The sequence below is a fragment of the Octodon degus genome, unplaced genomic scaffold (assembly GCF_000260255.1).
Source record: "Octodon degus isolate 3935 unplaced genomic scaffold, OctDeg1.0 scaffold00199, whole genome shotgun sequence".
Lineage (NCBI taxonomy): Eukaryota > Metazoa > Chordata > Mammalia > Rodentia > Octodontidae > Octodon > Octodon degus.
Genome location: NW_004524775.1, coordinates 2,975,630 through 2,989,365, shown reverse-complemented (window position 1 = coordinate 2,989,365; position 13,736 = coordinate 2,975,630). Strand labels below are relative to the sequence as shown.

Sequence of the window (13,736 nt, the reverse complement as noted above, 5' to 3'; positions counted from 1 at the left end):
GAAGAAGAAGAAGAAGAAGAAGAAGAAGAATTACTATTATTATTATTATTTTCCAGGGTCTGAGGCAGTCCCTATTCCTAAGAAGCTATCCACAGTGAAGTCCAGGAGCATGCGCACCACGGGGCTCACCGAGCAGCACCGATAGGCTAGAGCTGAGGAGCTGTGCACGTACCTTCGGGATGCAGCACTTGCACAGCATGCACGAGACCCTGGCTCTGATCTCTAGTACCATGAACATGTATGTGTACATGTACACACACACATACACACACACACACAAGCTAGAACCTGGAACACACTAAAAGAAATTCTAAGAGAAGAGTTAAAATTAATAAATATAGAATTCTGAAGACTTTACTTACAATTTCATTTTAACAAAGATATTTAAAATGAAAAGTATTTTGTATCTTAACTATGCATTAAGTAGCACAACATGGAATCTCGGCTCTCACCCGAATGGCACCCCAAGGGCACCCAGAGGGGTCACGAGGACTGTGGGCACTGCCGTGTAAGCCAGGAAGTTTCCAATCTGCCCGACTGCCACTGTGAAGAGAACCACAAGGACACATGGCGGTGAGTGGGAGGCTGGCTCAGAGCGAAGTCCTACGAGCCCCGCCCTGCAAGGCCTTTCCCAGGGCCTTGAGTCCGGGCTCCCCCTGCGGGTTTGCAGGCCCAAACTGCACCGCTCCCCACCCAGTCTGTTGGGGTGCAGGATCCACTGCCACCAGCAAGGACTGAAGGTGAGTGTGATACTGAGTATCCTGTACTCTTAATACATCCTTGCATGTTGTTTTTAAAATTATTAAATACTGTTTTGAAAGTTTTGGGAGGAAGTCTACCAGATTGCCCAGGCTGACCTTCAACTTGTAATCCTCCTGCCTCAGCCTCCTACATAGCCAGGATTATGGGTGTGTGCCACAACACTCAGCTCTTTCCAGTACTCTATTTTTTAACTGAAATGTACATAAAACCTTTACATGCTTAAGTAGTACCATGTAATATCTTAGTGCACTGCATAATGTTTAAATCAGGTTAAACGTCTGCCCACTAGAAAGTTGTCATTTCTTCTGGCCTTCTGAACCACCTAGGACATGACCATTACCTATAGCAGTGTGGCAATCTATGGCATGCATGTCATTTGCTTCTCTTTTAAGACAAAAGACCTTAATGTATAAGCTGCTTTCTCTAAATGAAAGCCGCAGCATTCAGGTGCAATTGCAGCGTCAGCACCTTGTGGTACATAGGTGGGTCTGGGCTGCAGGGAAACCTTCGCCTCCAGAGCCCGGGTCACCCTCCCGTGCAACAGGTCGGCTTCTGCTCCTAACTGACTGCACTTCTACACCCAGTGGCCAGCCTCCCCCACAAGTGGAGCAGAGCTCCCTTCGTGCTTCAGGTAGTCCAAGAAGGACCTGTCCAGCTGCAGGCAGCCAGCCCACCACCAGGCTTCTGAGGTGCAAGGAAAATGTGCCATCTGCATGGGACAGCCAGGGACTCCACCAGGATGGCCCTCAGGGTACAGAATCAGTCTCAGCTAGCCAAGGGTTGCCTAGACAACAGGATGTAATAAGTAAGCCATGATATTTCTGAAATTTTTTTGATCTAAAAAAAACTATTTATTTATTTGGTACAGGGTCTCCCTGTGCTGCCTGGAATCACAGTGACCCTCCTGTCTCAGCCTCCCCAGCACTGGGATTACAGGCACACACCACCACGCCCAGTTTCGGTGGCCAGCACAGCATCTGGGGCCAGCATAGCATGTGAACCCAGTTCCTTGCACTTGCCAGGCAGGCACTTACACTGCCCATTTATCTCCCCAGACCCTGAAATTTCTGACAAAATTGTGACTGATGTATTCACCATAGTCCTGAGCTCTGATCTGATTACTTGTTTTTGTGTTATACCACATGATCTCCTCGGTTACTTGGATGGTGCTCAGCGAAAGAAGACACCTAATCGGAATTCAGGGACACCTTGGAAGGGCGCCCAGGAGCACACAGGGGTTCTTCTGGCATGTTCAGGCCAGGGCAGTGGCCTGCGCTCAGTTCCAGGCCGGCTGTGAGCAGCCGCCACCACTGTTCTCCCTGGAGGTTGGGCACACCTCCCTCCTCTCACAGGAAAGGGGAGGACTGTCACGGTGTGCAGGCCAGGAGCAGGGACGCCCTGGCAGCGGTCAGCACCACCCCTCCCCGCTCCCAGCCCCACAAATGGCCAAGCAGACCCCCACACACTTACTTGCAATGGTGCCAGCCCACCATACAACGTCTGTTAAGTACGAGGTGCCTACAAAAGAAGGAGAAAATGCCGTGTGAGCAGGTTCACAGGGCGCAGGCGTCTGCAGTGAGAGGCTGGCAGCTACACATGCAGAACGAAGACCCTCAGGAGCTCCCGGATGGAAAATACAGAGTGGCATGCTGCTTCTCACCCTATAAATAATCTTTAGTCTATACATAGCAGGATGAGAAACCACTAAAAATGGCAAAGATATTTTTGTAACTAACTCAAGGCCGACCCAAGAAAACAAACAAAAGCTCTGTAATGGTTTTCCTTGGCAGGATTAGGCCACTGATTCGTGTGTGTGTGTGTGTGTGTGTGTGTGTGTGTGTGGCCAGCTCAGCCCACCAGGGGGCGCGGCTGGCTGGCATGTGGTTCTGGGGGATTGAACCGCGGTCCCTGTGCTTTGCTAAGCTTGTTCTAAGTAGGTGCTTTAGACCACTGAGCCATCTCACCAGCCCCTAGGCCACTAATTCTGCAAATATTGTGTGGAGTGGAGTCTACACTGCTCCCCAAGGAAATGTCCCACGCTCAGCTCTTTCCTGACGGGAACTCATTTTCGCTCACTGCTGGAGCAGCTTCATGCATTCACTGTTCTCCCACGGACACCATAATTTCAGTATCACAGGGCTCAAATACTTCCTGCTTAAAAAAGCTGCTCAATTTTTCCAATTTAGAATCATTCCAGCATGGCTCTTCTGTCAGCTTTTTGAGCACCAGTCTTTACCAGACTGCTCAGCATCCTGGCACTTCATTCAAACCTTACTTCCCTTACATCCTCCCCTGCCTCCCCTGCAGGTGGGCACAAGGTGAGGCACTGCCTGGCCTCTGGCACACGGGCCTCCTGCCCTGAGGGACAGGTATGTGCAGGGAGCAGCTCCACACTCCGAGGCCCATCTGTCTTTCTTCAGGTATGACACTATGCCTACCTCGCAGAGCTCTTTCTACTGCAGACAAGTACCCAATTGTAATGGGATGTTTAATGCTCAGCAGTAAAATCCGCACTTTGGAATAAGGGACAGAGGAAGCCAACCCACTTAATGTCGGAGCAGAACTACATGTATTTGTCATGGTTTGGGTTTTTTTTGCAAGGGGAACAAGACAATACAGGACACACTTTATTTTATTTTATTCCCCCCCCCCGACACATTTTATAATCACCCAAAGAATCATATGCAAAGAGTGCAGGAAATCTGTCCACACACTGAAGACCAAAGATCCAGCTGAGGGCCCAGATCCTACTACCCTGCATGAGTCCAGCTGAAAACCGAGAGCCTATAACAGTGCCTCCCAGAAGTCCAACTGGAGACCAAGAGCCCACGACAAAGTCTCACGCAGGCCCGCTTCACAGATCTGCACTGGAAAGGCCAAAGGTCAGTGGTGGAAGCTAGGAAGTCTATGCCAGCAGGATGAAGGATCTGCACTCGCAGGCTGAGGGGGTCTGCCCAGGAGCCAGGAATAATGCTCAAGGTAAGCACCACAGCCGTCCTGACAGTGAGGTCCCGAGCTCCTCCAAGGACAAGGAAAACTGAGTTCCCATCAGGAAAGCCAACACAAGCTTGTCCAGGAGGCTGAGCTGTGCACCATGTTCCCCTCTGGAGCCAGGAAGCAATGTTTAAATTGAGGACCAGAGCTCCCCCAAAATAAACCGTAGCCACTCTCAGCAGCAACAAGGTCCCGAGCTCCTCCAGTGACAAAAATTGTTGGGGGGTCCCTAAGATGAAAGTGATCCTATGTGGGAGGGCAGGATGCAGCTTCAAACTACCTTAGCCTTCCTGGACATTGTAGCCATTAGTCGGTCACCAGGAAACCTTGGGTTACACGTTACTAACTTCCCAAAGGTATAAATAAGCGTCCATATTGTTGCTGGGGTGGGGGGTCTTCTCACCAACCAGGCATAGAGTTGCCACCGAACCCAGCTCTCGTCTTCTTGCCTATCTTTGCCTCATTCCTGCTGCTATTTCTCCCTGGGTAGAATGGATCACACTGAGACCCACGGATTCTTACAAAGGATGGCCATGTTCATCAGGAAAGCCAGCGTGATGCAACAAGGGCCTCCAGGAGATAGCCCAAGAGAGTCAGCAGCTTCCAACAGCTTCTGTAAACAGCTTCCCTAATAGCGCTACAGCAGCTTCTCAGTCCTGCTGTTCATGCTGCTGGCAACAATCCTCAGGTAGGCCTCCTGCACCAAGCACCATACTAGTTCGATTCAGCTGGGCATAATAAGTTAACCGCCAGTTAGCTATCCACTACAGTATTACTGTAAGTACATTAGAAATGATACACGAAGTAGCAAGGAATGATAGAGCTCAGTGCAGTGGTACTGTGGCCCCAGCTACTCAGGAGGCTGAGTCAGGAGGACAGTCTGAGTCTAGTGCAAGACCAGCCTACCAACACGAAATACCATGTGTCAAAAAGAGCAACAACACACACACACACACACACACACACACACACACAAAACCCTTATACAAAAAAAAACAAAACCCTTATAGGGGGCCTGGCCATAGCTCAGTTCTTTAAGTGGCTGCTTCCACAAAGCTGTGAGCCTCAGGTTGCCGTAGTTCGACTCCCACAACACTCCAGCCAGACAAACCACGCCTGAGGGCATTCAGAGAAAAAAAAAAAAAAAAAAACAAACCAGCAACAACAGAAAAGAAAAAGAAAAAAGAAGTAGCCAGAAAGGTGGTGCATGTCTGCACTAACTCTGGGGGGTGGAGTGGTGACTGCACTAGCACAGAACTGTAGATCGCAGAAGATAGCTCAGCCTTGAGGTTCTGTTGGGGTTTCTGGCTTGCTTCTTCAGGAGTAAACACTGCTTTTTAAATTTTTCTGCTTTGCTTAGTTCTTATTTTTGTTTTCTCCTCCTTTACTGTTCCCCAAAGCTCGGGTAATCTTCCTGTGCCCTTCAGCTATGCTTCTGATATCTTTTTCTTCCTTTATTTTTTCCTCCTATCCCTTTTAAATTTTCTCCAAGGGTAAAATCACCATTGAGAGGTTATTTACTACATATAATTTTCTGGTTTCTTTTAGATTTTGTCACATACTATAAACTTTGCATTGATGGTTAAAGGTGGAAAGTTAACAGTTACCACAGTTCACCATTTTCTACACTACCCTTGATGCTACTGTAATTACTGACTACAGTACTTCAGTATTTCTGTCTCAGGCCAGAGGATCTACCTGACCCACCTGCCCTCGATCCTCTCCATGTCTTCAGCATTAACAAAGGCTGCTTTTACCTTTCTTATCTCTTTACTGCACCTCTGAAAAACTTATCACTGATGACCATAATGAAGAACATGGGTAGTGAATCTTGAACAGACACAGATACAAAATAAAGGAGCTCAGGGGCTGGTGAGATGGCTCAGTGTTTAGTCTAAAGCACCTACTTGGAACAAGCTAAGCTATGCAAAGCACAGGGACCACAGTTCAATCCCCAGCACCACATGCCAGCCAGCCCCGCCCCCTGGTGGGCTGAGCTGGCCACACACATAAAATAAATAAATAAAATTTAAAAAAAATAAAGAAATTAAAAAAAAATTAAAGGAGCTCAGGAAAATGATAGGAAACATAAATGTCCAACATACGAAAGAACTGTACTCCATGAAACAGATTCAAAAACATATCCAGCAGATTAAAAATTCTATTCAAAATATACACAACAGAATGAACCAATGTGAGGACAGGTATCAAATCTAGAAAACAGACCTGCAGTTAGTGGTCATCAAGTGAAACACTTCTCAAATATAGCAAAGAGGGGCCAGGGAGATGGCTCAGTGGAATAAGTGCTTCCCTGACAAGCACAAGGGCCTGAGTTCAATCCCTGGTTCCGCAAAAAAAAAAAAAAAAAAAAAAAAAGCAAAGAATGACCAAGAACATCAATCCATCAGGGCTAGATGAATCAATGAAAGAAGATAGCACAAAGGAACACTAAAAAATCTGTTCACAGAAGTAATGGCAAAAAACTTCCCAAAGGGACCGGGGAGAAAGCTCAGTAGAATAAGCGCTTGCCTGGTAAGTGCAAGGGTCTGAGTTCAATCCCCAGTTCCACAAAAAAAAAAAAAAAAAAAACCTTCCCAAGCATGGAATAAGAATTTGAAGATAAGTGAGGCATATTTACTCCCATTATCCATGATCAAATAAAAACCAGTCCAAGGTACACTGTAGTCAGGATTCCAGAAACTCAACACAAGAACAGAATGCTATTAAAAGCCATTAGAGAAAAGAAACAAATCACCTATAAATGAAAGCCCATCAGAATCACAGCTGACCTCTCAACACAAATACTTAAGGAGAGCTTAGAGTGAAACATTTCAAGCCCTAAAGAAAACCCCTCCAATTTATACTAATGTACCCCACAAAATTATCTCCCAAAATCATGGAGATATTAACAAAAAGCTTGCTGTCCCGAGGGATCAAAGAACAGGGCCAAAGGAAGGGTGCCTGTCACCTCTTACCCTGGCAAGCTGGCTGCGAGCCTGCAGATAACAGCGCATCCCTAGGGCAGCACTGCCTGTGCCTCGGTCCTGCACCTGCGACCTCACCGATCAGTGCATAGTTGATTTTCATGAAGTTTACTGCGCGCATTCCTCAGCCTGCTTTTGTTGTGAGCAGCTAACTCAGCTAGAAATACAGGCAGTCAGACAAGGCCAGGCCCTCAAGGAGACAATACGGAAGACAAGGTGACTTTGCCACTTTGGAAGACACACACTCCCACTGTGGGCCAAACCTCAAGACAAAAAAAATGAACAAATGCAGCCATATACTTCCCTAGGGATGGACATCACACGCTGATATTCTAAATAGGTATCAATCACCTTGAAACAGCCCCAAAGGGCCGGCCTGATAGCTCACCGGACTAAAGCACCTGCCTAGGCAGAGCGAAGGGACCACAGTTCTATTCCCAGTGTGCCCTGCTGGCCCCGCCCCCAGGGCGTGCTGAGATGGAGACTGGGCATGGTGATGCACCTGTAATCCCAGCTCTTGGGAGGCTGAACACAGGCGGATCACTATGAGTCCCATCTACGTAATGAGACCATGTAGACCCTGTCCTAAATAAGGGGGGAAAAAGAAAGAAAGAAAGAAAGAAAGAAAGAAAGAAAGAAAGAAAGAAAGATCCATCGCAAGAGTCACTAACCCAAGCCCCAACAGGAAAAGACCTTGTCTCTTGGCTCCCTTCCTCATTTGGTCCAGGATTTAATCAACTTTACCTGAGCAATGGTGCTTGTAATCTTATTGGTTGACCGTGGCATTGTCCTACCTCATGCCCACCTAAGTGAGTTCTCGAGTTCTCCACCTTAGGCCTGCCTCACCACATGGTTTTACTCTATAAAAGTCCCTGGAAGAGATAATTTCCCGGGGACAACCCACTCAGATCCCCCCTTCTGTCCCTCTCTAGGACAGAAGCTTTCTTTCCCCTAATAAATATTCTGCTCTTAACCTCCATTTGCTCCTAAAATTCATTCTTCAGTTTCAAAGAACATGAACTCCTCCCAGATACCTTTCAGGTCGGGAGTTTGATTTCCCCCATATCACGTTTAGCCTTCGATATATGTGAGAAGTTTCTGTTGCTGGGCACTCAGAGAGAGACAAGGCTCTTGAGTCCCCTGTGGCTACTTTAATCCAGTCTTCATTTCTCTCTGGTATATATCTACACAGTGTTCTACCCCACAATACAGTGGATGTCCTCCAAAATAGACTACATATTATACTAGCTTATAGAACATGCTTAAGTAAATACAAAAGAACTGAAATTATCCCATGTATATTATCAGGCCATAGAGCAATGAAACTGGAAATCAATGGCAAAAGAAAAAACAAAAACTACATAAACACGTAAGAATTACCTAATGCTGTCTTGAACAACCAGCAGGTCACAGATGAAATTAAAGAAGAAATTAGGCAGTTTCTACAATCTCTCTAATGAATGTAGATGCAAAAATACTCAATAAAATACTTGCAAACAGAATGCAGCAAATCATCAAGAAGATTATACACCATGACCAAACAAGATTCACCCCAACAACACAGTGATGGTACAACATATGCAAATCAATAAATGTAAGGCACCATATCAACAAAGCCAAAGACAAAAATCACACAATCACTTCAACAGATGCAGAAAAGACATCTGACAAAGGTCAACACCCATTCATGATAAAAGCCCTACTGAAAATTCGAATAGAAGGTCTTTATCTCTTTCTGATAAAAAGCCATCTATGACAACACAATACTCACCATTATACTAAATGGTCAAAATCTGAAAGTTTTCACTCTAAAATCAGGAACAAGACAAAGATGTCCACTATTACCACTCCTATTCAATACGGGGTTTTTTTTGGGAGAAAGGGGGAATAGGGTCTCACAATGCAATTCAAGCTGGCCTTAAACTCACTAACTCACTTTGTAGAACCAGGCATGGTGGCACACCCGGGTAATCCCAGCACTCAGAAGATTGAGAATGAAGTATCATGAGTTTGAGGCCAGCTTGGGCTACACAAGTGAGTTCAAGGCCAGCCTGAGCTACACAGTGAGTTCAAGGCCTGCCTGAACTGAATAGAAGAGATGCTGTCTTAAAACAAAACAAAAATCTCACTATGTAGCCAGGTTTGCCTTGAACTCATGATGATCCTCCTGCCTCAACCTCCCAATCAAGTGCTTACCAGTGATTACAGGTGTATACCCCCTACGCCTGCTTAATATAGTTCTGAAAACATTAACCAAAGCAGTTATACAAGAGAAAGGAATAAAAGGAATAAGAATGGAAGAAGATAAATTATCATTATTTACAGATTACAAGACACTCTACATACAAGACTGCAAAAACTCCACCCAAAGACTCCTGGAGTTAATAACCAAATTCAGTAATGTAGCAGCAAAGAGTCAATACACATGCATGCACATGCACACACGCGCACACACACACACACACACACACACAGCATTCCTGCACACAAATAACATTCACTGAAATTAGGCAACCACCACCTTTTGCAAAAGTTTAAAGAAAAATGAAATACTTAAGAATCAATGTGACAAAGGAAAAGAATGGTACATTGAAAACTATAGTACTCTAAAAAAGGAGATTGAAAAGAATATAAAAAAAGGAAATATTTCTATTTTTCTTAGCTAGGCAGAACCAATCTAGCAAAAATAGCCATACTTCCAAAACTGTTATATGGATTTAATGCAATCCTAACCAAAATGCCAACCATATACCTCACAGAACTAGAAAACACATTCCTAAAATTCATTTGGAACCAAAAGAGATCTCAAATAATAAAAGCAATACTCAACAACAAAAGCAAGTCAGGGCCAGGGAGATAGCTCAGGGGCTTAAGAGCCCAGCCTGGCAAGAGCAAGGTCCTGAGTTCAATCCCTGGCACCAAAAGAAAGAAAAGAAAAAAAGAAAGAGAAATTATACTACAGAGCTATTGTGGTGAATTCAACATGGTACTAGGGGAAAAAAAAGACCTGAGGATCAGTGGAACAGAATAGGAAACACAGAATCAACTCCAAACACATTCAGCAACCTTATCTTTAACAAAGGGGCCAAACATCTTCATTGGAAGAAAGAGGGCCTACTTAATAAACAGTGCTAGGCATACTTCCCTTGGGTTAGACATCAAGTATTCATATTTTAAATAGGTATCAATCACCTTGAAAAAGCCAGGAAAAGTCAATAACCCAACCCTGCCCATCTGTATTCATGCCCGCTTGCTTACAAGACTCACTTCCCTATTTGATGCTGATTTAATCAACATTACCTGAGCAATTATACTTGTAATCTTACTGGTTGACCATAGTTTTATCCCATCTCATGCCCACCTAATGAGTTCCCATGTTTTCCACCTTAGATCCATCATACCTCAATTTATGCTCTACAAAAATTCCTAGAAAAGGGCTGGCCAGATAGCTCAGGGGATTAAAGTGCTTGCTTAGAAAAAAAAAAAAGTGCTTGCTTAGGCAGATGCAGGGACCAGGGTTCAATCCCCCACATGCCATGCCAGCCCCGGCCTGGGGGCACACTGAGACTGGGCATGGTGGCGCATGCCTGTAATCCCAGTGCTTGGGAGGCTGAAAACAGGAGGATCACTGAGTCCAATCTGTGTAGTGAGACCCTGTGCTAAATACAAAAAAGAAAAAAAAATTCCTAGAAAACACAGATTCCTTGGCAACCCACTCAATCTCCTTCTGTCCCTCTCTCAGATAAGCTTTATTCCCCCAATAAATATACTCTGCTCTTTAAAAAAAAAAAATGGTGCTAGAAAAACAAGCTTTCCATGTGCCAAAGATCAAACTAAACGAAATCTGTCATCATGCACTAAACTAAAATTCAACTGGATCACAGATCTAAATATCAAAACAGAAACACTTAATCTACTGGGAGACAAAATAGGTAAAACTCTTGAAAATACAGGTGTAGGCAAAGACTATGAACAAAACCCTAACTTCACAGAAAATATTACAAAGAACCAAAAACTGATCATGTTATATTACGTCTTTACATAACAAAGAAATTACCAACAGAGTGAAGGGGCAAACCACAAAAAGGGGGAAAAATTTACCTCCTTTCCTCAAACAAAGGACTAATATCTAAAATATGTAAAGAACTAAAAAAAAAAAAAAAAAATCAGACCCTCCCCAAATGTAAAGATCCAATCCAAATATGGTATCTGAAAGGAACAGACATTTCTTGGTTCAGGAAATTGAAACAGAAAGAAAAATTTAAAATAGAAAAAATATCCAACATCTTTGAGAGCCAGACACAATGATGCACGCCTGTAACCCCAGTACATGGGAGGCTAAGGCAGGAGTACCACTGCAAGTTTGAGACTAACCTGGGCAACATAATGAGTTCAAGGCCACCCCGCACTACACAGCAAGGTCCTACCTCAGCACCCCCAAAATCAATGAATAATAGTACAATATGAGTTCATCTCACTCCAAAAAGAATGACTGTCATCAAGAAATCAATGAAGAGCAAATGCTAGCGGGATGTGGGGGAAAGGGAACCTTTCCCCACTGCTGCTGGCAATGTGAATTGGTAAAACCAATGTGGAAATCAGTATAGCGATTCCTCAAAAAACTAAAACTAGAAATTCCACGTGGCTCAGCTATTATTCCTTTCTTGGTATTTCCTCAAAACAGTTAAAAAGGGCTGGGGATATAGCTCAGTAGAATAAGCGCTTGCCTGGTAAGCACGAGGGCCTGAGTTCAATCCCCACTTCCGCAAAAAAAAAAAGTGAAAGCATACCATGGCGATATGCATGCACCCATGTTTATAGCAGCACAATTTGTAATGGCTGAATCTTAGGAACAGCCTAGATGCCCACCAAAGGATGAACAGATAAAGGAAGTGTGGTTTTTATATACAGCGGAGCACTACTTTGCCACAAAGAATAAACCTGAGACATTATTAGGTAAACATGTTGTGGGCAGCTAACTAGAGAGAAATATTATAGGCAGTCAGAGAGGGCCAGGCCCTCAAAGGAGATAACAAAGAAGACAAGCTAGAGATGCCTTGCAATTGTGAGGGAGACGGATGCTCCCCCTTGGGCCAGACTTAAAGACCAAAGATCACACAAATGCTGACCTCCCTAAAGATTGGCATCCAAGACTGATCATCACCCTGAAGGAGCCGGAAGAATCATTAATCCGACTACTACTGGACAGCTACCTGATAAAGTCCTGTTCTACACTCATGCCCGCTTGCCATGTGACTCGCTTCCCCATTTGGTCTTGGACATAATCAATTTTACCTGACCAACGGTGCTTGTAATCGATAGGTTATGTCCCTAGTATGAATTGTTGAATTATCATGGTGGTCGTCAGATATGGCTAAATCCCGGAAACAACAGCTTATCCTCCCAGTGACCACTTCCTCCTCCTTCCTGACTCCAGCCCCGGGTACAACTTCCTTTGGCCTTTCCCGCCCACACAAGGGAGCCTCCGATCAGCTCCTCCTGTGTCAATAAACCCGCCCCTCAAACTCCACCCCTAACATGTCCACAAAGTCTCTGGCTCCCTGTCTCAGGGCAGAGGATCGGCCCATCTCTTGCCCTTGGTCCTCTCCGTGTGTATAGAGTTAAAGGCTTTCCCTCCCCCTATTTCTGCTTCTCTGCTGCACACCACCTCTGCCACCATCGATGTTGCCTCTAAACCCTATCAGTAACCCCACTGGTTGACCATAGTTTTGTCCCACCTCATGCCCACTGAACTGAGTTCCACTTTTCTCCACCTTAGACCCACATGATTTTACTCTATAAAAGTCCCTATAGAAGAAGACAGCTTCCCGGGGACTACCCACTCAGGCCCCCCTCCTGTCCCTCTCTCAGACAGGACCTTTCTTTCCTTCAATAAATTTATTCTGCTCATAACCTCTGTTTGTTCCTAAAATTCATTCTTCAGTTTCAGAGAACATGAACTCGTTCTGGTCAGGTCGGGAGATCATTTTCCCCCTATATCATTTGGAGGTTCCCTGTATCAAACAGATGTGCTTCTCCCTTTTTTCTAGTTTTTTTTTTGTTTTGTTTTGAGACAGGGTCTCACTAAGCAGTTCAGACCAGCCTTTAACTCACTTTGTAGCCCAGCCAAGTCTCAAAACCATGACAATCCTGCCTCATAGGCATGCACCACCACGCCCAGCTGGGATACACCTGGAGACCACATTTTGAACTTTTAAGTTAAATAAATCAGATACATGTTGATTTATCACATTGTTTCTCTGATGTGAGAGACTGAAAGGGAAAATAAGGACCACAATGGGTGACAGATATTGGGAAGTAGGAAGAAAATGTCTGACCTGGAAGGCAAACGGGACAACAAAGAGAAGGAAAAGGAAACAACAGTGGGAAAGATTGAAACAAAGCTTTTGTAAATATGGAGAAGACCACTGAAGGGAGGGAAGGGGAATGGGGACAAAAGAAGAGCCAAGATATGTATAGTAAAAATTCCCTACGATGAATGTGATTATGTTATCAAAGTATAACAATAAGACTAATCATTTGTTTTAATTTTACAAAATAAAAATATAACATTAAGAGGGACCTGCACTGTAGCTCAGTGTGAAAGCCCTAGCTCAATCCTAACTATTCTTTTGTGTGTATGTGTGTGTGTGTGTGTGTGTGGCCGGCTCAGCCTGCCCTGGGGGCGGGGCTGGCACGGCACTGGCATATGATGCTGGGGATCGAACCGCAGTCCCTAAACACTTGCCCAAGCTGGCCGAAGCAGGCGCTCTGGACTGCTGAGCTAGCTCACCGGCCCACCCCTATTCAATCCTGTCGTGCAAAAAGAGAAAAACAAGTGATGAGTGCGAAGGAGGCACGGTGGGTGAGAACGTCCCCACCTGACAGTGCCACAGGGAACGAGACTACAGGCAGGCCCCACACTGACCCGCTGCTGCTGGGAGCAGGCTCGTCATGGCCGCCACGAATCACCTCCTCAGGCTTTCCACAAAAGTG

General features: G+C 45.0%; 1 protein-coding gene across 1 annotated transcript in view; it reads right to left on the bottom strand.

The window, feature by feature from the left end:
- Nipa1 (non imprinted in Prader-Willi/Angelman syndrome 1) overlaps positions 1 to 13,736 on the bottom strand; it is a 48,675-nt gene that overhangs the window by 21,086 nt on the left and 13,853 nt on the right. The window contains exons 2-3 of the mRNA XM_004644446.2: positions 2,233 to 2,280; positions 453 to 543 (exon numbers count right to left, since the gene is read on the bottom strand). Coding sequence (XP_004644503.1) covers positions 453 to 543; positions 2,233 to 2,280 — 139 coding nt within the window. The remainder of the gene's footprint in view (positions 1 to 452; positions 544 to 2,232; positions 2,281 to 13,736) is intronic.